General features: G+C 43.3%; 1 protein-coding gene and 6 non-coding genes across 7 annotated transcripts in view; 6 read left to right on the top strand and 1 right to left on the bottom strand.

Annotated features, from left to right (window-relative positions):
- The window catches only part of sema3h (sema domain, immunoglobulin domain (Ig), short basic domain, secreted, (semaphorin) 3H), a 107,648-nt gene that overhangs the window by 9,477 nt on the left and 72,641 nt on the right, over positions 1-25,530 (bottom strand). Inside the window, exons 11-12 of the mRNA XM_034696732.1 lie at positions 4,529-4,597; positions 1,625-1,769 (exon numbers count right to left, since the gene is read on the bottom strand). Coding sequence (XP_034552623.1) covers positions 1,625-1,769; positions 4,529-4,597 — 214 coding nt within the window. The remainder of the gene's footprint in view (positions 1-1,624; positions 1,770-4,528; positions 4,598-25,530) is intronic.
- Positions 18,630-18,702, top strand: trnar-ccu. The gene has a single exon. It is a non-coding gene; the product is annotated as a tRNA-Arg (tRNA).
- On the top strand, positions 18,709-18,780 carry trnam-cau. The gene has a single exon. It is a non-coding gene; the product is annotated as a tRNA-Met (tRNA).
- Positions 18,973-19,045, top strand: trnar-ccu. The gene has a single exon. It is a non-coding gene; the product is annotated as a tRNA-Arg (tRNA).
- trnam-cau lies at positions 19,052-19,123 on the top strand. Its single transcript has one exon. It is a non-coding gene; the product is annotated as a tRNA-Met (tRNA).
- trnar-ccu lies at positions 19,317-19,389 on the top strand. Its single transcript has one exon. It is a non-coding gene; the product is annotated as a tRNA-Arg (tRNA).
- trnam-cau lies at positions 19,396-19,467 on the top strand. Its single transcript has one exon. It is a non-coding gene; the product is annotated as a tRNA-Met (tRNA).

Raw genomic sequence — 25,530 nt, 5'->3', positions numbered from 1 at the left:
AGTGTATAAAGGCTGCCACTCGTTAATGACGATGTATAAAGGCTGATTTATACTTCTGCGTCTCCCCTACGCAGCAGGGGCTGATGCGGACTTGAGCCCCCCATACTTGTGCGTTGATGTGTCCGTGTCGTGCAGCAATTCTCCACCGAAACACTAGAGGGCAGTGCGGTCCCTCTGATAGCCGGTCGCCTGCTTCCTGCCCCGCTACGATCTCTGTTTACTTTTCCACAGAGATTCAGAGCGTGTTCTGTTAATCTACAGCTGATACATGTTGCTGTTTATCATACAGACATGATTAAATGAAGAATAGAGAGGAGGAGATGAAATACACGGCCGATGTGCAGCCGATGTCCGGGATCCCGGAAGTGTTGTAAATGCGGGAAATACAAAGCCGCCGAGCGGACCAATCACAGGGCTTGAGGTCTGCGTCGGCTCTACGGGGAGTTACATTTTGGAGGAGGTGCACGTCAGCTACGTGCGTAGGCCTCGGCGTAGGTACGGGAGCTACGCGGACCCCCGGCGTAGGGTACGCCGTTGATTCAACGCAGAAGTATAAATCAGCCTTAAGTGTTGAAATGAGATGCTCTTCATTGGTGATTAAAAAAGGTGTGTGTTATTAAAAACTCTGCAGTCTCTCTTTGTAAGAACATGATGAGCCGTGGAGAGTGTCAGAGGAGTGAAACCAGCAGGAACACAGCCTCTGCTCTTTACAACAAGTTCCACTTATTGACTGCAGTGCTTTCAAAAACGTCACATTTTGAACTTCATTAAATTCAACAACAGCAGCTTTATCGTTGAACACCAGCAGACTCCGACATGCTGGCTTCAGCTTCTGTTTCAGAGGCTCTGCTGTTTGACACTGAGTGAGGGCTCCAAGGCTTCTCACACACTCACACACACGCAGACACACAGCTCTACGTGTGTGAACCATACATAGACTATATAATGGACTATATAATGGACAGCGTCGCCCCGCCTTTTCCCATTGTACGGTTTTGAAGCCAAAATATCCCGTTTCAGAACGCTGCCATCTTGTACATTTTCTGCAGCCAGAGGGACTTTATGTTTCCACAGTAACAAGCTCCACCCTACAGCGTAGTGTCCCGAGGTCCTACAGAGTCTCTTCCTACGGCAGCTGTCAATCAAAGTAAACCCGGATGTAAATACGGATGTGAGAAACATTTGTACAACGTGTATTTATTCTTTAAAGTTTGACTGCAGCCCCATTCAAATGAATAGGGGAGACAGAGTTTTTGACCTATACTGCAGCCAGCCACCAGGGGGAGCAGTTTTTGTGGCGGCCTCACTTCGAGCCGAGTGAGATGACGTCCGTTTTATATACAGTCTATGGTGTGAACGTGTGTCAACCATCGCATAACTTACCCACAACTTATGGTAGGCGTATGCCGGTTGTATGATCCAACATGCACAAACTTTTTGGACTTACTCGCCGTACTAAGAAGTACGTGTGCTCTTAACTTATACAAAAACGTACCTATAACTTACACGGCGTACGCCAGCGTACTCACCAATTTTATTATAAGCCGGCATACGCTGGCTAAATCATCAAGGTGTGACAGGGCCATAATGAATGTTTTGAGTAGAGGGTTTGATGTTAACTTACAGTTCCTGGTCGTGGGTAGGGCACCTTGCCTGTAAACTCCGCCCACTTATACTGAGGTCCCTCTTTATGCAGGAAGTTTCCTTTGAAAGCTCGAACCACGTCCTCCATGCGGTAAACGCACACTGCAGAACCATTCAGGATATCGCTGTGGACAAAAAGATATCAATCAGGAGAACCATCACTAATCACTGTCAGAGCCATAAAACCTTTCCATCCATCATCCTGTCAGCCTGCAGGACTAAAACATAACTGAAGCACTTCTCTGATGATTCTACGTGACGACTTGTGATGGTCTTTAAGCAGTGAATAAAATAAGAAAGTGATGTACTGTATGAACTGTATGAAGAGCTATGTATGAGTCATCAGGGGTTTTTCAGCTTGGAAGCAGTAATTCACTGAAAGCGCTCCAAGACAAAATCCAGCTCCGGCACATCAGCCCCCACCGCAACACATCCCATCCTCTGCAGTTAAGATCATGGTCATAGCTGCGGTGAAGTGTATCTGAGTTAAAGGTTCCAGCTGAGTTTGACAGAGAGAGAAAAGAACCAAAGAAAGGCTGTGTTTTGGTGTATCATGGTGGTCTACTTCTGCTCAGATGGGTGACACGTGTGGTATGTTTAGTCTCATTTTGAAGATGTCCACCTCCTTCAACCTCGCTTGTACTCTTTTTGTGCTACAGTACGGCCCTTAAAGTCTGTGCATATTCCAAAGATCCCTCATCATTCTAAGTAAACCTTGAAATAATCCAAAAAGTCCATCTTATACTTGAAGCAGAAGAAGTTTTGACCTGTTAAAGAGATTGCTTTTTATATCCGGCACTATTTCCAGTTCAGATATCGAACTCAGCCAGTTGAAGGCACTGACATCCATAACTGTTTGGTCACAAAGTTCAGATCCCTTTCAGTTATATCCCCGTAAATGAAACTTACATTCACGCAACACAGGAGAACTTCCTCGACCAATCAGAGGCTCATTCTGCTATCTCAACTTGCAGCAAATGTTCACCTATTATAAAAATGTCTGTAGCACAAATTCTCTCATTTCATTTTGTAATTACTTTACCCGATGTATATCATATTTAGGAGGAAATGCTCACAGAAACACACAAAGGCAGGGCTGGTGAATGACAAAGCCAATAAATAAACACATGAACAGAACCCTCTGTGTGTGCAATCATAAGTGAAGCAGAGAGACAAGTTTCCATTCAGATGGAAAGACCTTTCTTCACTCTGCAGTTTTGTGGTTGAGACCCCACCCTGGGTGATGCTTTGGATTTCCATCCGTTCCCTGCTGAGATTCCAGACACTTTCCAAAACCAAGAAACAGACCCACTCCCTGCTCCTCCATGCCAAATGTTGTCATACTTGTGCTGCTACTGTAGAGCTCTGGCATCCGCCTCAGACCCGGAGTTATTCTCAGAACATGTGCTGCCGTCAGTGAATTTGGAGAAAATGACAAACAGGCTTTGGGTTCTCACTTGCTCATTTGCTTTATGATTTACTCACTTGATTTCCCCCCTGTGCTTATTTTTCAGTCTGCACTTTTACCTGCTCGCCTCTCTCTGAGTGTCAGCAACTTTTCCCTCCATCTGTCACTTTTAAAGTGTCTGTCTTCTTTTGTGCAGTCTTACTCTAATGTTTGCTGTCAGTGCTCTTTCCCAGATGGGAGCAGAAAGATGTTGTTCTTCTTGTCTTTGTTATGACTGTCTCAAACCAACATTCAGCTTCAACAATTACCACTCAGTAGATACAAACAGAAAGCGTAATGTCTCACCATGCTTCATAGTTTTCATCTTTTGTCATTGTTTTTGTTGTTTTCTGGATATCTTGTATTTAACTCGTATTTTTCCTCATGTTTTCAAGATCTCAAGGTTGCTCTAAGTCTCTGAAGGAGATTTAAATCAAAAACTTCACATTGAAAGAGATTAAGAGAAGCTTAAATATAATCTAGCAGTCAAAACTAAGGAGTTCTGAAGGAGGAAGTCAATTAAAAACTTCTATAAATCATACAACACACACACACACACACACACACACACACTACACTTGGACTTTAGAGACTAGACATAATGCCCTGCTACTTTTGGTGTTTACGTGATATCATGTTACAAGGCCGTTAGAAATACTGTAAAGCAATCCATAACACACATAAGTTTGTCACCTCCCTCTTTTGTAACAGATGTTCTGCCTGTTGCTAAACCCAGTGTGCTAATTGGTCAGTAATGTTACACAAGAGAACAGGAAGCAATATGCCGATAGTATACGGGAAGTGTTCAGTTTTACGTTGAACGACTCATGTGCTAGCAAAGCTGCAACCTTTGTTCTTAAAATATGAAGCCCAATGCAGAAGTGTTAAAAACTGCAGTTCATCAAGCGTCCACTAGAGGTTGGCTGCAGAAACACCAGAAACCACATAAACACCAGGGGTGCAGCTCACTTGGCTGGAGGTGAAGCTTCCACCAAAAGTCTTCCCCCTGGTGTCTATATGAGCATGTGTCTGTGTTTCCTGTGCTGTTATGAATTAACCTACTGCTACTGATGCCTTTGATGATTAACTGTTCACTAACTCTAAACTTAGGAGTTATTTTCTAAATGAAATACTTTAAAAATATATATATATTAACAGTAATGGGCAATATACGACATTTTAGTTTACTTAAATACAAAAAGAAAATCTGTGACCCCAATTAGTGTCTGGTGACCCCCACTTTGGGAAACCCTGCAGTAATGTACCACAGAAACCCAGGTTAGTCTAAGAATATCCCAAGGGGTTGATAAAACTAAATACCTGAAATCTATGTTGTAAGAAAAACCTCCATCAAGTGGAATTTGCTCATTCCCATTTCCCCAAACGACATTAATGCTGTCATGTTGTACACTTAAAAGGGAGCACAGAGGTACATACCTTGAAGTGGTAAACAGGCCGTAGATGAGAGGGTTCTTTTTGTCTTTCCCTTGGAGGATAAAACGTCCTCTGGAAGGAGAAAAAAGGACAGGAGGGAGACGTTTGAGAAGAGATGTCAAACATTAGTCAAGCCAAAGTCAAAATACTCCAAGTCTGAACTAATAGAGAAGTTTTTATCAAAGCTACACAGGTTGGTGTAAGCTATCGGTGTGTGTGCATGTGTGTGTGTGTGTGTGCATCAATCAGTGTGACTGTGTGACTAATAGCGTCGGGCGTGCTGGCAGCATGGCTGACTAGCTGCCTGTAATGAATCTGTAGCCATTAATAACCGGCCTCAGCAGGAGGGATGAGAGCTCAGTCCACCACAGGAGAACAACACCTGCTGTCACACACACACATGCACACACACACACACACACACACACACACACACATTGACACTCCGCCTCAGCGTTCACTCTTCATATTGGATGTTTTTCTCACTCTGCGGTTGCACACACTGTGCTCCCTTCATGCAGCGTAATCAGGTGGAGTGTGGACTTTTGGCTCGTTCCATCTGCCTGTATTTAAACCTTCGCTCTGTTTTATATAATTATACATCATTCACCAACCGTCTCTAGTTTGTATTGTGGCTTTGATGAATTAAACTAACAAAACTTGGCACAATACGAACAGGGAGGACGGAGAATCAATCAATGTGAGGCTGAAAACATTGACTGCAAAAAAAATAAAGCATAGCAGAAAGGTTTAATCAAAGGCATCCCGTGGAGTTTCAATCACAGGTACCACTAGGGAGTCATGTTTTGGTGAGTGCATCCCAGTTTTGTTTGAATTTGGGCATTCATCCTCTTCACTGCAGGTCCATCAAAATCACACAGGTTTTTATTGTTTCTGGACAAAAACGTCAAAAACAGTGTCGGAAAGACTTTGAGTGAGAAATCAAGCAAAGCTGTTCGACATAATCCACAAATGATGCTTTCTCTTGCTGGGCTGCTGTTTCTCAGTCTCTAATTACAGAGGGAATGAGGCGTGTTGTAAATATAAAAAAAAGATATTAATTAACAGAAAATCAGACAATCAAACAAACAGATGGTGGGAGTCAGGAGACGGGAACACGTCCTCCAAAAGTCTAATTCAAGCAGTCATACAATAGAAATATTTGACATTGAGGAACTATTTTTTACAAGATAACTTTCTATTCCTGACTTTTTCCCTCATTAATTAAACAAACACTGTCATCCTCTCCAATCAAAACCACAGACTGACCCAATGAAGGCCAGATATTTGAAGCACAGTCACACCAAAGTGTTTCTGGGTTCACATCACTACATATGTCGAATCGACGGCGTAGCCTACGCCGGAGGACCGCGTAGCTCCCGTACCTACGCCGAGGCCTACGCACGTAGCTGACCTGCACCTCCTCCAAAATGTAACTCCCCGTAGAGCCGACACGGACCGCAAGCTCTGTGATTGGTCGCCTCTGCGGCTTGTATCTCACGCTTTTACAGCACTTCTAGGATCCCCGCACATCGGCCGTGTATTTCATCTCCTCCTCTGTATACTTCATGTAATCATGTCTGTATGATAAACAGCAACATGTATCAGCTGTAGATTAACAGAACACGCTCTGAATCTCTGTGGAAAAGCAAACAGAGATCGTAGCGGGGCCGGAAGCAGGGACTGGACTTTCAGAGAGACCACACTGCCCTCTAGAGCTTCGGCTGAGAATTGCTGCGTGACACGGACACATCGACGCACAAGTATGTGGAGCTCATGTCAGCGTCAGCCCCTGCTGCGTAGGGGAAATGCAGAAGTATAAATCAGCCTTAAGGATCCCCAATAAGCTTCATAGAGGACCACTGTCATCAAAATAATCTATTATTACCATGCAGTAAGTTATATTTGGTGGTATAACTCTGTTATGGGAGCTCCCTGCCCTTCCATGTGCCTACTTGGAAGGGACAAGCCTGAGGTGGGGAGAGCACACTTCCCCTCTCTTTCATGTGCATGCATGTAAATCAAAGGCAGGGAGAGCAGCAGCAAAGACCTCCAGGGTACAGAACAGAGTCAGTGACGATACATGTGACACTGGTGAAATCAGACACAGTATTAAAGGAGGAGCTGGAGTTGTGGTGGGTTGCAAAGTGGTTTGCAGAGGAAGCAGCAAGAGAAGGCAGGCAGAGCAGTTTGAATAGAACGTCCATTTTGCTATTTTCAAGTTGAATGTGAAGATGTAATCAGCTGGGGTCTCATTTATAAAAGGTGCGTACGCACCAAACAGGGCGTGAAATTGGCGTACAGTAGTTTTCACACTAAATTTGTGCTCTAACAAAAAAAAACTTCAGATAATGTTTGTAAATTCTCAGGAGTGCATTACATGTGTGAATGGGGCTTCTGAAACACCCTGAGAGTTGTTGGATGTCTTTCTTTCAATGACTAAAAATAAAGAGGCAGCCAAAACCTTTGAATGTTGAAACAACTGTGTGCAAAATGAAGCAGCAGAAGAACATCCAAGACCAATGCTTTATTTCCTGGGCTCAAAATATGTATGAACATATAAGAGTTGAGCTGCATTAACTCCCTCTTGCACATGTTCCCCTCCAGTGTGGACCTTTACACCTGTGAGTTAGAGAGAGAATAACAAAATGAATTTGTTATTTGACTTAGCTGGCAACTGCAGCATCCGCCCTCTCTACTCAGTGCAGCCTCTGTAATCCTTCAAACCCCACAAATCACCATGTCTGTCACTGGAAGCACTGCACTGATGCGTGAGGGTTTTATTTGCTTGACGTTTAAGTCGTTTTGTCTCAGACGAACCCATTTTTCCACATTTTGTCTGCATATTTTTAGTGTTTCTCACCCTGGTATAATTTAGTTTTCTGCTGTCACAGCAGCAGACAGAGTCCTGGTTCTCAATGTTTATTTAAATCACACTAAATCAAAAGTTTTCTCTGTTGCGCTCCTGTCTCAGTTAAGAGCTGGGAATGTTTTCATCATCACAACACAGCGGTGAGCACAGAGCCCTTTGTTTTCTGTGTGGCATGCTGTGATAAACTATAAATACACAACTTGACTTATCTCCTTGAGTACTGTGGGATGAGTAAAGTCTCTGTGAAGACGTTTCACTCAGAAAGTACTCCGGATGATGTCGGGTACAAAAAAGTTTGGCGACCTTTGCTGTGTCAAAGTTTGGAAAAGATTTCGAACACAAGGTTTGGATTCACGTCTCCTCCTTTTTTCTCATCCTCTCTCCTTGTTTCCTCTCTTCCCTTCCCCTTGTCTTCTCCCTCTTTTCTCTCTCTCCTCTCCTCCTCTCTCCCACGATTAGGCAGAGATGTTATTATGGTGACAGAGACAGCGAAGCATATCAGTGCTCCCACATTCTCGTCGTTCCTGCTGCTTCAGGTGGCCTCCATGGAACTAAAGCCCTGCTGGAAGTCTAATCTCATCTCATCAAACACAAACACACACACACATGCACATACATACACATGCTATACAAACTCACACATGCCACACACATTGACAGAAGCCGGGGCGCACACATCAACAAAAGAGGAATAAAAGCAAGTATGGCCACATGCGCCCACACACACACTGCATTGTGTACATTGTGTTAAACTGCACCAGAGCAAATGAACACACACTTGCTGTATGAATAGACACACACACACACACACGCACACACACACACACACACACACACACACACACACACACACACACACTCAGCAGACTCCTGGAGGCAGAGCAGAGAGGACGATGGGTAGGCGGCAGCCTGCAGGGTTTATCATCCCTCCCTCCCTGCATCCCTTATTTAATATATCACTCCTTCATTATTAAGTTTTCGTGATCCGTCCTCTCCTCCTCTCCCTCCTTTTAAAACGCAGAAGTCTGGTTTGTGAAGTTATTTCTCTCTCTAATTCTGTTCATATCCTCTATCATAATTTAATTACACTGTATGCCATCCCTCCTTTGCTTCCACCACCTGTCTCTTATCTTTTATTGCTGGTTCTTTCTACACCTCCCTTTCTTTAAAGAATGCCCCCTCTTTTGCATCTCATCATTAATCAAAACCTGTAAAATCTCTCCCTCTTCCTTTTTCTACCCCCCGTCTTCTTCTTCATCTTCTTTCAAAGTGTTTTTTTTGTGCAGATTTGCTTTATTGCTCCGGATGATATATATGCTGTTTGGTGAAAGCTTTCATCTCATGTTTTTTTCTTTTTCACAGGAGGGATGAGCTGGAGTCAAGAGAAGGGCATCTGAAGATTTACATCTAAACCTGCAAAGTTTTACAGCCTCACAGTCGGCCTGGTGGAAGACATTTCAGCACTGATGAAAGACAGACTCCTGTTACAGTGACTGGAACATGTTTATCTGATGATCGGATTGTGATCACAAATAATTTATAAGACATCAACATTTGTAGGAGACTCTGAATATCAACCAAAACACATCTACAGAAGTGGTTGGAGCCATACTTGGTCTTGTTGACAGCAAAGTGTTTGTCTGTTGGACTGATGTCTGAGCTGTGGAATGGTAAATAACCCTTCATATGCACATGTTCATACGGATACTTATTCAGGTTTAAGCTCACAAACAACACAAGTTTTCACTTTTAAACTAAAAGACACCAAAGTTTAACAAAGTGCATCTCAGCTGTGTTGCTGTGATAGGTAACAGTTGGGTCAAACAGAGTCTAGACGAGAAGATTAAATCCAGATTCATTTGGCTCCTTTTGGTGGTGACATTCTTTAGATGTCTAGGTTTCAAATGTTTAGCAGATGTCCTGATGCAGGGGAAAACCAACAACCAAATTATTACAATACAGTATTCAGTCTAAGTTGAGTACAATAAGAAGTCTTGCTGTACTTTCTTGCAGTACACACTGTCAGTCACAGTTTACAGAAGACAAATAGAGTTTCCTGACCCGCCCCCTTAAGAAGTCAATAATTCAACCACTTAAAAGATCTATGTTATCAGGTTTCTGTATCAAAGACGATATGTGAACATGCGTATCAAACACAAACTCAGGCTCTACAGACATCCAGCTGAGAGACCATGCTTAGACAGATTGAGCCAAACGCTAACGTAAGCATTTTAACAGCTCACAATGAAGACAAAAGGTGCATTTCCACCAAGAGTTCCGGGTATTTTAGCCCCCAGAACTACTTTCCCCTGAACTAAAAGGTTCCGGTGCCCCCATTGTTGTCTGTGTTTCGACCGCGGGCTGAAGTCCCGGGTAGATTGTGTAAATCAGGCCAGTGACGTATGGAGGAAAAATAAAGTAAATGCACTACACCACCAGACCAGTAGAGGGCAGTAAAACAAAGACGAATGCCATTCATCACAGATGACTCCATAGAAGCAGACAGACAGGCAGTACATGAGCAACGCAACAGTTAGCCTATTAGCATGAAGAGACTCAGCTGGTGCTATTTTAGATGGTGCTATATTTCATCACAGATGGATTCACTGAATCAACACGTGAGAGGAGATAAGCGCGAGTAGCAAAGACGTTTCAACACGGCTTTAAAATCCTTTAGAACTCAAAAAGCCGTGGCAGAGATCGGCCGGTGTTTTGGTTCAAACAGCGACCCTGTTAACTGGAGACTCTCAGCCGGATGCATCCCTCATAAACGTCTTTAGACCATCATTAAATATCTGATGAGGATATTTTGAAATCTTAATAAAAACTAAACTAGTTTGCATTCCCAGGAGGTGGAGGTGGTGGCTGAAAGGAGAATTATGGCCAAGCTGTCGTCTTTTATATATATATTCTTGTTGAAATTCTTGTACTGTACACCTTCTTGTTTGCTGCTTTGACTCCATGAATTTCCATGTTGTGGGACGAATAAAGGATTATCTTATCTTATCTTATTGTCATCATTCTGTTGGGATCTGTTCTGGATGAGTCATACGTCTGACCTGATAGTGGTGTTGGAGGACGCCATGATTGATTTTTATGTAACTCCAGGGATGGCCGATATAAATGGGTCCAATAAATGAACGGCCCATAATGAGACTATTTTACTTATTATTCTCACAATGTCTTTTAGTCCATAAAAACAACTAATACAAGTTGCTTCCATTTACTTATGAATGAGTGCACACATTCCCACACATTAGCCTACACACAGAGAAGAACAAGCGCAGCTGCAGCAAGCTGCTAGCATGGTCAAAAATACAACAGAAAACAAACGAAGGAAAGAAATATCATATTAAAGCTAAGGTTGGTAGCAACGGAAACTAGCATGAATTTGAATGTAGAATTTCCTCAGGACTCCGTCTAACCCCTCCCCCCCTCCCCTCGGAGCTCCTCCAAAACGACGCCCCCGCTCACATGCAGGAGCGCCGCCGATTCACGACCATATGATGGTGACTGATTCAAAACCGGTCCTCAGCACATCGTTTATGTTTTGCACTACGTCAACTCATGTCTCACTCAGCGGTAAGAAAACACCAAAACATTCTGATAGTAAAAGTTAAAAACACAAACAAACATGAAATGTACGCTCTGCAGGAGGCGGGCAGAACGGCAGGACAGGATTTGATTGGTTTCATCATTTGGCTCCTGATGGCAGGGATTGGTTGGTGTTTTCCCAGGTTTACTCCGGCTGTAGATAGCAGCTTTTTTTACCTCTTTTTTAAGAACACATTATGTATTGATGTCATCAGGACATAAAGATCATTTTAACCAGTATAACAAAAAGTGGATCTAAATCTAACTACCAACTAATAACAGAGTGTTACTTTTTAAGTTAGGTATACGAAAAATAGTATTGCATCAACTTTATCCAAACTTTTTCAAACCCTGTGGGGAAAAGCTCTAAGTCTCTTCCTCCTGCTTGAAGTTATCAGACTGTCTTTCTTCTCGACACCTCGCTCTGAGTACAGTTTCCTAAGGAAACATAGTTAAACTCTGCAGACGCCCACAGAACAACATTTTTCTTTTCAGACTTTGAAGAAGACGTCAAAGTTATTTACAGCTCCACTTGGCTCGGCTCAGACTTTCCTGTTAGTGCTCCGTGACAAGTTTGAATCCGGACTGATTTGTTCCACCTTGCTTGTACACTTCTCGACGGTTTGATTGAAAACATCACACAATCACACACACAAATACACATTTCATCACAAGCACTGAGAGCAGCAGTAATAAGGTCAATCTGCTTCTGTCTGCAGTAAATCTGACCCTGAGAGTCAATGTGGATGTTTGATTGTTTCTGACGTCGGAGCATGAAGGAGTGTAGATTTAAAGTTATGAAACACTTGAATTACAGCTTTCAATCCATGCTGCAAGTCTTCTCTTTCTTTCCGTTTATCTTTCTTAACCGCAACTTCTTTCTGTCAGTGTCAAACATCTGGCCACCATCTTCCTCTGACAGTAATCCCTCATCCTGCTTTCCTTTGTCTCAATCCTCTTTTCCTTTCAGTCTCCGTATCTGCTCATCAGGTGCTCATCCCACCTCCCTCTCCACTCAAATCCACCTGGATGTCGCAGGATCCCTCTGAGAGTCTCTCAATCTCTTTGTTTTCTCACTTTCACCGTGCCCCCCTTGCTCTTCATCCCTCCCTCCTGCTATCTCTCCATCCCTCCATCTCCCCAGTCCATCTGTCTGTCTGGCCTATTTTCTCCGGAGGATTGTTCTTGTGTCTTCCTCTCTAAACAAAAAGAGGCTGTGTTCCCCCTGAGGGGAGATAGTGTTGTCTAGCCCGCAGACCTGCAGCCTCAGCCCCTATCCTCCTCCTCCTCCTCCTCCTCCTCCTCCTCCTCCTCCTCCTCCTCCTCCTCCTCCTAATTGTCTGGCCGTAGACCCCCAGGCAATCACCGCTATCCTCCCCATTTCTCCACTGCTCCCCCTTTCCCTGCCTCCCTCCTCCTGGTCATTTTTCTGACCACATCCCCTGTCTTTATGTCCTCCTGGCTATCGTACAGTAATTTCTCTATAATAGCCCTGCCTCCCTCTCGTCTGGTTCTTTAACCCCTTCAGCTATTGGCCCGATTCTTTCATCCGTAACATCTTTTTCCTCCGTGACACATACTGTGTTTCCCCCTCCGGCCACTGCTGCTATCCCCAGATTGACGTCTCTTTCAATTTTACATTAATGTACAGTCTGGGAAATCCATCTGAAGCTGTCTCCTCTTCCAAGGTGGCACTGAAGGACACGATTACTTTCACAGGTCTCACAAAACGCCAGCTTTCATGAAGGAACTCATTTTCCAGCGACTCTACATTAGAAATAAAACTCAACATTTTAAGTTTTGTTTTGAAAGGGAACTTGAAGAAAGTGTTCTTAGTTGAAGGGCATAAAAAAGTTCGCTCTGAAATCCTTATTCAGACTCTTCAAAAGACCATCGATCAGGCCAGCATGACTATAACCTTGACTAAACTTTGAGTCTGCCTTTCTTTGTAAAATATGTCAAATGGGAAAAATCTAAAATCGATAACTTCTGCCCCCGGGGGAAGTCCTCCCTGCTGTTTTCTTCTTCCTCCTCCTTTATCCCCTCACTCTCTTCTCACATCTTTCTACTCCATCCTTCCACATTAACCCCATTCTCCTCCGTCTCCCCTATCCTGTCCACCCCCACCAGCACTCACGCCCTCTTAGTTTTACTTCACATCACTCATCCTCAGTAACCCGTGCCTGTGCTGCAGTATGTCCCTATACAGATATCGAGACCTTCTCCCTGTCTGTCTGTCTGAAGTGGCAAACCGTGGTAGTCAGAAATGAGGCCAATGCAGAAGTGCAAAAAACTGCAGTTCCTTGGGTGTCCACTTGGTGCTAGCTCCAAAAACCCAGGAAATTCCATCAACGTCAATGTTATAATCAAGCGGTGGACGCGAGAATTGAAGCCAATGCGGAAGTGTTAAAAACTGCAGCTTCTTGAGCGTCCGCTTGAGGCTGGTTCTGGATATACCAGAAACCACATACACACCCATTCAAAGAGACAATCTTTACAGCAGAATTAAACATGTTTACAGCCTGGTTAAAGGAAACAAGTGTCGTCTGGATAGCTCATTCCTCGAGTGACACACACTGTACAAAGGAATCTTTTCATAACGCGGCATTTCGAAGATATTAAGATTAAGAGTCTTCCATTATGAGAGGCACAGCTGACTTGATTGACAGGCGGGAACACTGTAGCTGTTAGTGAGGAGGCTCAAAGCCCGCCTCTTTACGTCACACTACCTCGACAGAATTTAGGTTGAGTTCAGCATTTCCAATATGGCTGCTGCCAACAATTGGCTTCAAAACAGCGTTTCAGAAACAGATGGGTGAGATCACGGATACTACTTCCATTTACTATACAGGCTATGGTGATAATGTGTTTTAACAAGACGTTTATATGTGTTTACAGCCTAGTACAAAAATACGTTTTGGTCCTTTACTTGTACACACAGCGGGGAGAGAACTTTTTTAACTTTGATGCTTTCTTTTGTTGTTGTTTTTTTTCAGTTATATTTTGGGGGCTTTTACACCTTTATTTTGTGAGGCCAGGACAGCAGATAGAGAAAGAAACTAGGTGAGAGAGTGGGGGGAATGACGTGGGAAAGGGGTCACAGGTTGGAATCAAACCGGGCCAGCCGCTATATGGGCTCGCAACTTAACCATTAGGCTAAGCAAGCGGCCAGAACTCGTCTGTTTTGAAGATGTTACACTAAGAGTTATGAATATATTTACATCTTTGTAGTGGCCATTTGTCATAAAAAACGACCTACCTATATAACCTCAGGTGCCCACAGTTCCAATTACCAAACAAACGAAATAAATACTAAATATACAAAATATTTAAATATACAAAAAAAATGACGAGCAAAAAATATATCCCCCAAATCAAACTTAAATTAACTAAAAAAAAAAACAGTTTTGATAAATCTAACAACTAATACTACATATTAATTCTAAACTAAATAAACAACTAAATACAAAAAAATCAAACAAATAGCTCCAAAAATTGTTAAAGGCCCTGGGAACACAAATCAACAGAAATGTTGGGACGTGCTTGAGTTGAGCCGCAGCTGAGTGGCTAAAGTAGTCCCCCATATTATCTGATTCCCCCAGGACCAGTTCTCTAACTGTCCCCAGGACCGGTTCACTAATTTTCCGAAGGACCGGTTCATTAACTTTCCCCAGGAACGGTTCACTAACTTTCCCCAGGACCGGATCACAAAATTTCCGAAGGACCGGTTCACTAACTTTCCCCAGGACCGGTTCATTAACTTTCCCCAGGACCGGTTCACTAAATTTCCGAAGGACCGGCTCACTAACTTTCCCCAGGACCGGTTCACTAACTTTCTCCAGGACCGGTTCACTAACTTTCCGAAGGACCGGCTCACTAACTTTCCCCAGGACCGGTTCACTAACTTTCCGAAGGACTGGTTCATTAACTTTCCCCAGGACCGGTTCACTAACTTTCCGAAGGACTGGTTCATTAACTTTCCCCAGGACCGGTTCACTAACTTTCCCCAGGATTGGTTCACAAACTTTCCCCAGGACCGGTCCAATAACTGTCCCCAGGACGGGTTTTACTAATTTTCCCCAGGATTGGTTCACTTACTTTCCCCAGGATTGGTCCACTAACTCTCCCCAGGACCGGTTCACAAACATTCCCCAGGACCGGTTCACTTACTTTCCCCAGGACCGGTCCACTAACTCTCCCCAGGACCGGTTCACAAACATTCCCCAGGACCGCTTTACTAACTTTCCCTCAGGACCGGTTCACTAACTTTCCCCAGGACCGGTTCACTAACTTTCCCCAGGACCGGTTCACTAACTTTCCCTCAGGACCGGTTCACTAACTTTTCCCAGGACCGGTCCACTAACTCTCCCCAGGACCGGTTCACAAACATTCCCCAGGACCGCTTTACTAACTTTCCCTCAGAACCGGTTCACTAACTTTCCCCAGGACCGGTTCACTAACTTTCCGAAGGACTGGTTTATTAACTTTCCCCAGGACCGGTTCACTAACTTTCCCCAGGACCGGTTCACTAACGTTCCGAAGGACTGGTTCATTAACTTTCCCCAGGACCGGTTCACTAACTTTCCGAAGGACTGGTTCATTAACTTTCCCCAGGACCGGTTCACTAACTTTCCCCAGGATTGGTTCACAAACTTTCCCCAGGACCGGTCCACTAACTGTCCCCAGGACGGGTTCACTAATTTTCCCCAGGATTGGTTCACTTACTTTCCCCAGGATTGGTCCACTAACTCTCCCCAGGACCGGTTCACAAACATTCCCCAGGACCGGTTCACTTACTTTCCCCAGGACCGGTCCACTAACTCTCCCCAGGACCGGTTCACAAACATTCCCCAGGACCGCTTTACTAACTTTCCCTCAGGACCGGTTCACTAACTTTCCCCAGGACCGGTTCACTAACTTTCCCCAGGACCGGTTCACTAACTTTCCCTCAGGACCGGTTCACTAACTTTCCCCAGGACCGGTTCACTAACTTTCCCTCAGGACCGGTTCACTAACTTTTCCCAGGACCGGTCCACTAACTCTCCCCAGGACCGGTTCACAAACATTCCCCAGGACCGCTTTACTAACTTTCCCTCAGAACCGGTTCACTAACTTTCCCTCAGGACCGGTTCACTAACTTTCCCTCAGGACCGGTTCACTATCTGTCCTCAAACAGCTCAGAGTTTAGACAAACAGCTCCGTCTGACACCCGGAGCCGAGCTCCTCTGCGTGCACATACTACACTTCGGCCTCCTCTGCTCCGGGCGTCCCATGGTCCTGATGCCCCAGAGACTACGGAGTGATAAAACTAATAAATAATAGAAGTCCTGGTTCTGAAGGATTTTGGGACTCAGCACTCAGAGAACATTGTAAATGAATCACTTTCAGGTTCTGGAGTTTTTAGATTCAGATTCAGAGTCAGACGGCTCAAACATGCAGGCTGTGAACTCTCTCTTGACCTGTCAATCAAAGAGTTAGGCCACGCCCACACAGTCCTGAGAAATGCTCTGACCTGTAAAATAAGCTGTGTGAGTTTTTTCAGAGTTGTGGATGGTTATTTTCACTCAGATTTTTCTTCAAGCTTGATCACACATTACATTTTAAGATTCTTTGTGAATTCTAAATATTCCATTTATGTTTCCAGGGCCTTTAAGGGCTTGCTGAGATGACTGCCGAATGAACGATGTGTAGCCGTTTGCCAGGAAGCTTAGAGCCCACCTCAGCTCCATCTCTGTGTCTTTGTCTACGTCCACTGAAAATTAGGTTGAGTCAACATTTCCAATATGGCTACCGTTTATGCATGTTTTTTATGTTTTTGTATGTCATTTTCTAGTGAAGCAGGACAAAGTAAGTACAACCAGGTCATTGCTGATGTCCAAAATACATTATCATTGGATGCAGACTAAAGGGTTTTTAGATGCTTCCAAGCAATCAGAATATCTAGACATGTCATAGTGTGAAGGCTGCCAGACTGTTTTACATTCAGTTCATTCACCCTCTTATTTAATACAAGGCAAAGAAGTTTGGTATGGCATGTTTGGATAAGTATTTGTTGGTATTGTGATAATAAATGTTGACCTTGCAGATGTGTCTGTGTTCCCTGGTTAGCGAGGGTTTCTGCACCTTATTAGCCATGTTATTACATTCATACTGCAAAAGCATGACTGCCCATTTTGTCACTCTCAGGCCACCGTAGCTCAGGGGAAACATTAGAGTTGTGGAGAATGAGAATCTGAGCCACACCACTTCTTTAAATGAAGGCAAATTCTGCCCATACACCACAGCAATTTCCACTTTGGACGTCTCTGCTGACCTTTAAATACCAGCCTTCTTTTCTCATCACCCCATCCTTCTCTGTTTTTCTCTTTTTCCTCACCTGAAGCCAAATGTATTTCCAATCCTCTTTTAAATAAGCAATTTCTCCTCTCTCCCTTTCTCCCTGACCTTCTCTTTCTTCCTCTTCTTTGCCTCCGTTTTCATCATCCCCTCGGTCCCCTCCTCTTCCTTTCTTCTCCTGTCTGGTCCACACCTCACACTGTAACCTCTACCCTCCTCTTACATGTCGCAATTTATCTTTCCTTTTCTAGCGCTCTTTCTAATCTCTCCTCTTCTGGCATGCACCTCTTCCTCCTCCTCTCCTCGTCTAACTCTCTCCTCTGTTTCTCCTTCCGATGAACTGGGCTTCCATTCAAGCATTGTCAAACAAGCTATGATGGATTAGAAAAGCTGAATGGACGAGTCAGACGTGATTAATTCTCTTCTGTATCACAAACAAGTTTTCATTCCCGTTTAACAGAGAGTGTTTTTGTTGATGAGGTAATTATGCAGTAAATAGTGGGAGACTATTTGTCAGTAGAGTCTGACAGAGTTTGGCGTCCTGATGGCTCAGTGTTACTTCTCTATCCTTAGCTCACATAGGGACTGATACATTATCTCCCACTTCATTCTCTCTGCAGTCTCTCTATTATCCAGTGATGTCAAACAGCACCCAAAAAGAGGATGTCTTATGAAACATTAACTTCTAAGAGAGGTCACACCTGCTGGGCCTGAATTCAGCGTTCATTCATCACAAATGTTGAGTCAACATAAGGCCTTACAGTTCTATGAAGGGTATTGTTCCAAGAAATACAAGAAAGTTTGAACTATTTCACACATTTCTAACGCTGGACTTTTGAACTTTGATATGATACTAGTAAAAATCTAATTATATAGATACCTGTCTCAGCAACACGGAAAAAAACAACCTCAAATGGATATTTAATATCTGTCTTATATTTGATTTCCAACCTGCAGCTTGAGATAGAACAGAATTACAGACAAGATATGACTTTCAAAAAATGATGAATAAACAAGATGAATGAATTCCTCATTCATAATACAGAATCCAGAAGAAGTGTTCAGAGATTGTGCTCTCTGTCCAAATTTCATAATTTTCTCATTATTTATTTCAAGGGCTTCAATCATTTGTAAAGGCTGATATATACTCCCTTACACAGCAGGGGCGGACATGAGCACCACATACTTGTGCGTCGACTGCTCACCGCCTCTCTGTCCTCTACATTGTCTCTCTCTCGATTCTTCCACTTGACCCTCATATGTCAATGTATTCTCTGTATGGTCTCACCATCACTAATACAAGCCCCAGTGGCCTAATGGATAAGGCACTGGCCTCCTAAGCCAGGGATTGTGGGTTCGAGTCCCATCTGGGGTGACTGGTAGCAGAGTGGCGCAGCGGAAGCGTGCTGGGCCCATAACCCAGAGGTCGATGGATCGAAACCATCCTCTGCTATCGGCTTTTAAGGCTGGTTTATACTTCTGCATCGCCCCTACACAGCAGGGGCTGACACGGACATGAGCACCACATACTTGTGCATCGACTGCTCACGCCTCTCTGTCCTCTACATTGTCTCTCTCTTGATTCTTCCACTTGACCCTCATATGTCAGTGTATTCTCTGTATGGTCTCACCATCACTAACACAAGCCCCAGTGGCCTAATGGATAAGGCACTGGCCTCCTAAGCCAGGGATTGTGGGTTCGAGTCCCATCTGGGGTGACTGGTAGCAGAGTGGCGCAGCGGAAGCGTGCTGGGCCCATAACCCAGAGGTCGATGGATCGAAACCATCCTCTGCTATCGGCTTTTAAGGCTGGTTTATACTTCTGCATCGCCCCTTCACAGCAGGGGCTGACACGGACATGAGCACCACATACTTGTGCATCAACTGCTCACCGCCTCTCTGTCCTCTACATTGTCTCTCTCTCGATTCTTCCACTTGACCCTCATATGTCAATGTATTCTCTGTATAGTCTCACCATCACTAACACAAGCCCCAGTGGCCTAATGGATAAGGCACTGGCCTCCTAAGCCAGGGATTGTGGGTTCGAGTCCCATCTGGGGTGACTGATAGCAGAGTGGCGCAGCGGAAGCGTGCTGGGCCCATAACCCAGAGGTCGATGGATCGAAACCATCCTCTGCTATCAGCTTTTAAGGCTGGTTTATACTTCTGCATCGCCCCTTCACAGCAGGGGCTGACACGGACATGAGCTCCACAAACTTGTGCATCGATGTGTCTGTGTCATGCAACAGTACACCCCAAAACGCTTGAGGTCAGTGTGGTCTCTCTGATAGCCGGTTGCCTGCTTCCGGCCCCGCTACGATCTCTGTTTCCTTTTCCACAGAGATTCAGAGCGTGCAGAGCTGGCTTTGATGGATGGCGGAGCAGAGACACACACAGCAGGCAGAAAAGTGAGACTCATCGACCCTGCTTCTGCACAGAGGTGTGGATGTGTTTCTAAGTTATTCAGAGTGTTAACACTGTGACAAGATCAGAAAATAATGTCTCAGTTCTTTGTTTGACGGCTGTTTTCTTTAACACTCTTTCTACATACTTTATGTCGTTCTACCACCGCTCCCTTTCGTTTGTCATCAGAGGGGTATACTACGAAACGAGTTCAGCATATCCTAGATATCTTCTCCTGATCCGGCTTCACTGAACCTAACAAAAGAGATTGCGCAATACTGTCACATGAAGCTGGTTATCAACATGATGAGTCAATCCAGAATTACCCTGAGCGCGTTCACATGAACGGGGCGGAGAAGGCAACATGTGACCAATCACAGACACGGACAGTCTGCTGTCAGCACATCGACATGAATTTCAAACACTGCACTGATATTAGAAAAATATGAAGAAGTTAAACACATACTCCAGATTAACTTCAACACAGATGAGTTTGAAACATGAAGGAAGAACTGAAGGATCAGACAAATACTGTTTGAATGCGCAAATGACGTCTTATTTCTCATCATTAGTGCAGATAGATCTGACTATAATAACTGTTTATTCATCATTAGATATATCTGACTATAATAACTCTGTTTATTCATCATTAAATATATCTGACTATAATAACTCTGTTTATTGATCATTAGATATATCTGACTATAATAACTCTGTTTATTCATCATTAAATATATCTGACTATAATAACTCTGTTTATTGATCATTAGATATATCTGACTATAATAACTCTGTTTATTCATCATTAAATATATCTGACTATAATAACTCTGTTTATTCATCATTAGATAGATCTGACTATAATAACTCTGTTTATTCCCTGACAGTGATCTCTCTCTCTGATTGAATCTTGTGTCGTGTGTGACAGTTTTAGACATAATATTTCAGCTGCAGCCCTGACGGTATCAAACTGAGCGCTGTGGTTAAAGGACTAATAAAAATGAGAACATGATTCAAAGTGATAAGCACGCGCAGTTTTATATTTAATGCAGTAAAACCATTTCATCTGAATAATCTGACGTCAGACTCTGTTTAAATATGATGTCAGGAAAGATAATCAATAACTGTCATCAGTATTTTATATATAAAATCATACAGGTAGACAAAGTGTCCTGCCCGTCTCTTCTCCACTGCGGGCTTGACCTCAGTTCCCCCTCCACCCCTCACGATCAGCCCACAGAGCTCCGTGATCGAGCGAGCTGATTGGTCAGTGGGTGGAGTTTTCTCCAAACTGATCTCTGATCCTGAACATAACCTGCCCCAGAGCAGGTTAGGAGTTCAGCATGAGTAACCATGGTGATCTACCCTGGTAAGACTGGAACCACCTTCGTAGTACTGAAAATCCAGAGTTAACCCTGAAGTTACCTCGATAACTGCAAATCCGGCTTCGTAGTATACCCCTCAGGTTGCTGAGTTTGTGTGTAAAACTCTCCATATGTCCTCTTTGAAACCTGAACTCTCCCTTTTTGATTCCTCTTATCATTCCGTTTATTCATTTCTAGCCTTAGCAGACTTCACCTTCACTCTATAGGCTGACCCTAGAGGACTGAATCCTCCTGGGCTAGTTCATCAGTTGATAAATGTTTAAAAAGTATACTTCATAATCTGTTTCCTCCCATCCCTCCTCACCTCTTCATATTTAGAAGTAACACTCATCCTTCAGTTTAGTCCCACGCTTCCCCTGTGACGTCCTTCCAAACATAAATACTTCTTTATTCCTCTCGCGCAGCAGTGGGTGATGTAGTGACAACGATATGGGTGCTGTCTTATGTCGGGAACACTGAATCTTGCACGCACGGACAGAAATAGACGCCCAAACTGCACAAGAATACCTCAGCGTCTCTGGTGTTATGACACTGAGTCTAGCCACAATGGACTGTCTTTTTCCTGCCCCCAAACCTCATAGCATGACTCTTCTCCACAACAACAACAACCACAACGGGGACGGTGGCAGTAAACAGAAGAGAATCCTTTCCTGTGAGCTGGACTCGGTGTGAAGGAGGGGCAGGAAGGACGTTAGTCCTCCATGAGAGAGAGAGAACAGTAAACATGAACCACTTTGATTTGACTGTTTGGTTTGGAATAATTGTGGTTCAATGATGCTTGACACACAGTTTCACACAATGAGTTACAACGACAACAAAAACAGGACAGTGATCCTCATGAATCTGAACAGAGTCTCTCCAGCTACAGACACAAAGAACTGCAGTGTAAATACAGAGCCATCTATGCAGTGAGTCACTTCATTAAGATCCAGATGCTCAGTTAAACAAACACGTCTGTGAAGCTGCTCAAACGACTTATCAAACACGTGAAACAACCACAGAGAGGACGAGGAGAGGTGATCCAACTATTCCAAACATGTCCTACAAAAGACAATAAAACAAACTGTGAATACATCAGAGAGTATAAAAGAGGCATGTTCTGACGTGCTCTGTTTGTCCATGTGCTCTCTGCTTACTGGTTGAACAGTGTTCAGTGCTTTAAATCACTCTTAAACTAAAACAATATGCTTGATTCAGGTTTAATGTCATGTAGCGTCAAGCTAAAACATCCACTGAATGATTTTTAAATTTGAGATGGATTATTTTTATTCTTATAACAGTTTTATTTCACCTTACTTTATTTATTTATTTATTTATTATTTAGTTAAAATTTAGTCACTTTTTACTTTATTTATTTATTTATTTATGTATTATTATCTAGTTCAAATTGTAGTCACTTTTTATGTATTTTATCTTGTTTATTTATTTATTTATTTATTTTAAGCCTCTTATTTTCTTGTAATGGTTTAATATTCTAGTGTTTTATTATTTTTAAAATGTATTATATTTTGGTAAGTTTAATTTCTTGTGTTGAGATATTATGAGAGCGTTTCCTCAGTTCATTCAGCAAGTAATTTTTTACTTATTGATTTTATTTTTATCGTTATTATTATTATTGTTGCATATATTGTGTTCTTAGCCTTAGGATTGTGGGGTATGTTATGGGTTGGGGCTGGGGTTAGGATTAGGATGGGGGGGTCTTTTTATTTTTATATATATTTAATTTATTCTATTTTAAGTTGTTTTTATGTACAGCACGTTGTGTTACACTGTCATTGTATGAAAAGTGCTTTATAAATATAGTCTGATTGATTGATTGTCCTGCATGGGATCAAATCCTCTCCACCTGTACAAACAGCAACAGAGTCACAGAAGTTTAACCCAAACTCTGATACATTTCCAAACACGCACTTACATTCCCTCACTGGGCTCCGATTACCCTTAAAACATACTGCAAAATAAAACCTATATCACACACATGTGCACACAATGAAAACCAGGTGGTATCAGGCCATGATGGACCCGCAGACAGTTGAGGGTTTATGGGATTTGTAGTGTTTCTGTGTGGTGGAGCGTGACATAAACACAGCTCTGGCAGCATTCTTAACCTGACGGGTTGATCTCCTGCATGAGGGTTTGTGGTTTCTGTGTATGTGTGTGTGTGTGTGTGTGTGTGTGTGTGGGTGGGTGTGCGCGCCTAAGTGTATTCACAAACAAATATCATGGACTCTTATCAGATGTGTAAAAACGTGGTCAGAGACCTGCTGGGTAGACATGTTTATGCTCCTGACAAGTCCGAACTTCCTTGTGTACACAGACAGGCTGAGGCTGGAGGCTGTGTGTAACAGCTCCAAATGCATGTAGCTGTATGTGTGTTTGTATTTATGTGTGTGTGTGTGTGTGAGAACAGAAGAGTCACGTCCTTTACTCCGAGAGTCGTCTGTTTACAAAGACAGCGGAGATAAGAAACCAGTCTGGTCTCAAAAATGCTCTACCTCTGTTTCTCTCTGTCTGCTTTAAATCCTCCTTAAAAGCTCTCTCAGCCCGAGCTGAAGCATTTGAGGCTCAGAGAAGATGAGCTGGCCTACGACGATTGTTGGGTTTAAATCCCATCTGAGACAACCGACAGAGGAGTGGAAACTTGCAGGTTAGAGGCTGATGGCCAAGCTCCACCAGACCTGTGTCCGGTCCGTGTCCGGTTCGTCTCTGACCCGTCACAGCACCAGATCTGATAGGTTTCTATTCTAGTCAATGTGTTAACTTCCACTGGATCCGCTCCGTTGTGTTCCGGCTGTGTCTTTGATCCGGCAGGTCGGAGTCCTCCGGATCAGATACACAAGACTTCTATTTCTGCTGGATGCCGGAGCACGACGCATCAATCTCAACAGAGCAGATGGAGCAGGACAGGAAGTCAGGTTTCACCAAAACAAAATGAAAAAATCCGGTTCATTTTCAGAATAAAACACTCTGTGTTATCACCAGATCGTATTTCACTTAACTACAACAACAAACCAAAGTCATGATGAGCGGAGCCAGGCCTGGAGTCAACAGGTCAGAGGTTTTCAGAGGACCAGAAAGACAACATGGATGAGGAGAGGAGGAGGAGAATCCTTGATTCAGTGATTACTGCGGGAAAACCTCGCTCACATGACTCCAGCTGTCCGGCGGGCCTGCTCCGTGCTGTGTTCCGAAAACGGGGATCGTAGATAGATCAGAGACGGACCAGACACGGATCTGGTGGAAGTGCTATTTGTAGTGCACTTGATGCTGCGAGGCCATGTGATGACATCCCCTTACATCGTAATATAATAATATAATAACCCACATTATAAAGCGCTTTTTAAGGTTGGACTATGTTACAGTTTGTCTACAATGTAAAATGCATGGGGGAGGATGCTGAGCTGACATTGTAGTTAGTAACAGAGGACAAACAGCATCACTTAATGTCAGGGCCGGCAGGAAGGAACAGGTGTGTGTGAAGCTTGCTTAGTTGTTTACATGTCATGTCTCTTGCAATCCAGCTGGACACCAATACTGCCTCATCGTGAGGTTGACTGTTAAAGCACAGAGGCCAAGTGATGCATCTTATGAATCTCAATATATAAGAAGATAATTTGATAAAACTTGGAGGTTTGAGGTTCAGTTGCCCCCTCTCCCTCTTATCTCTTTCTCCCTCTACCCCTCCTGTCTTTAATTTATCCGTAATGTTTATTTTACCTTTTTTTAAATAATGAATTATATTTCTTTTTATCTATAATTTATCAATTGATATAATTTTATTATTTGATTTCCCATTTATTTATTTTTCTAATCTCTACACAAGACAAGGGAGGTTTGTTGTAGTTTAGTTCTGCCACTGGTGCACACTCTTTCCATTTCTACACAGCCACTGCTGATCTGCACTTTAATTAAAACATCAATACAAGGAAAGGTGAAAGAAGGGAGGAGGATTTTTCATTTTAGTGATTTAGTTTGTGCTGTTGGATAAGCTGAAAGACAGATATCCTTATATTTAAATTACCAAAAAGGAAAATGTCCACATGCAAAGAAAACAGAAAGCTGAATGTGTGTGATGCTCTAAAATCACACACTTGGGCAGCAGTGTGATGGTTCAGTTTAAAAACTAAAGTCAGCATTAAAGCTGAGCTCAAGGCCCTCAAAGTGTTACCGCAGACCTCTAAACACATCCTTTGCAGCAGCTATCAAGGAGCAGTAGAAACAGTGACATGAGGCTAGTTTCCCCGATGAGTCATATCCCTCATTGTGGCTGAGGACGGTCTAACATGGATTATTTTTAATGCAAGCACCGCCTGAGAAGTTTGTAGGAATATTGAATTTGTCTTGCAGCTGTGAGCATTATCCTGGGTTCAGTTTTTAAACAGTGACAGTCTGTGTGTTTTCAGACACAGACAAAC

This window comes from Notolabrus celidotus, chromosome 11 (genome assembly GCF_009762535.1).
Source record: "Notolabrus celidotus isolate fNotCel1 chromosome 11, fNotCel1.pri, whole genome shotgun sequence".
NCBI lineage: Eukaryota > Metazoa > Chordata > Actinopteri > Labriformes > Labridae > Notolabrus > Notolabrus celidotus.
This window is presented reverse-complemented; position numbering and strand designations above follow the sequence as displayed.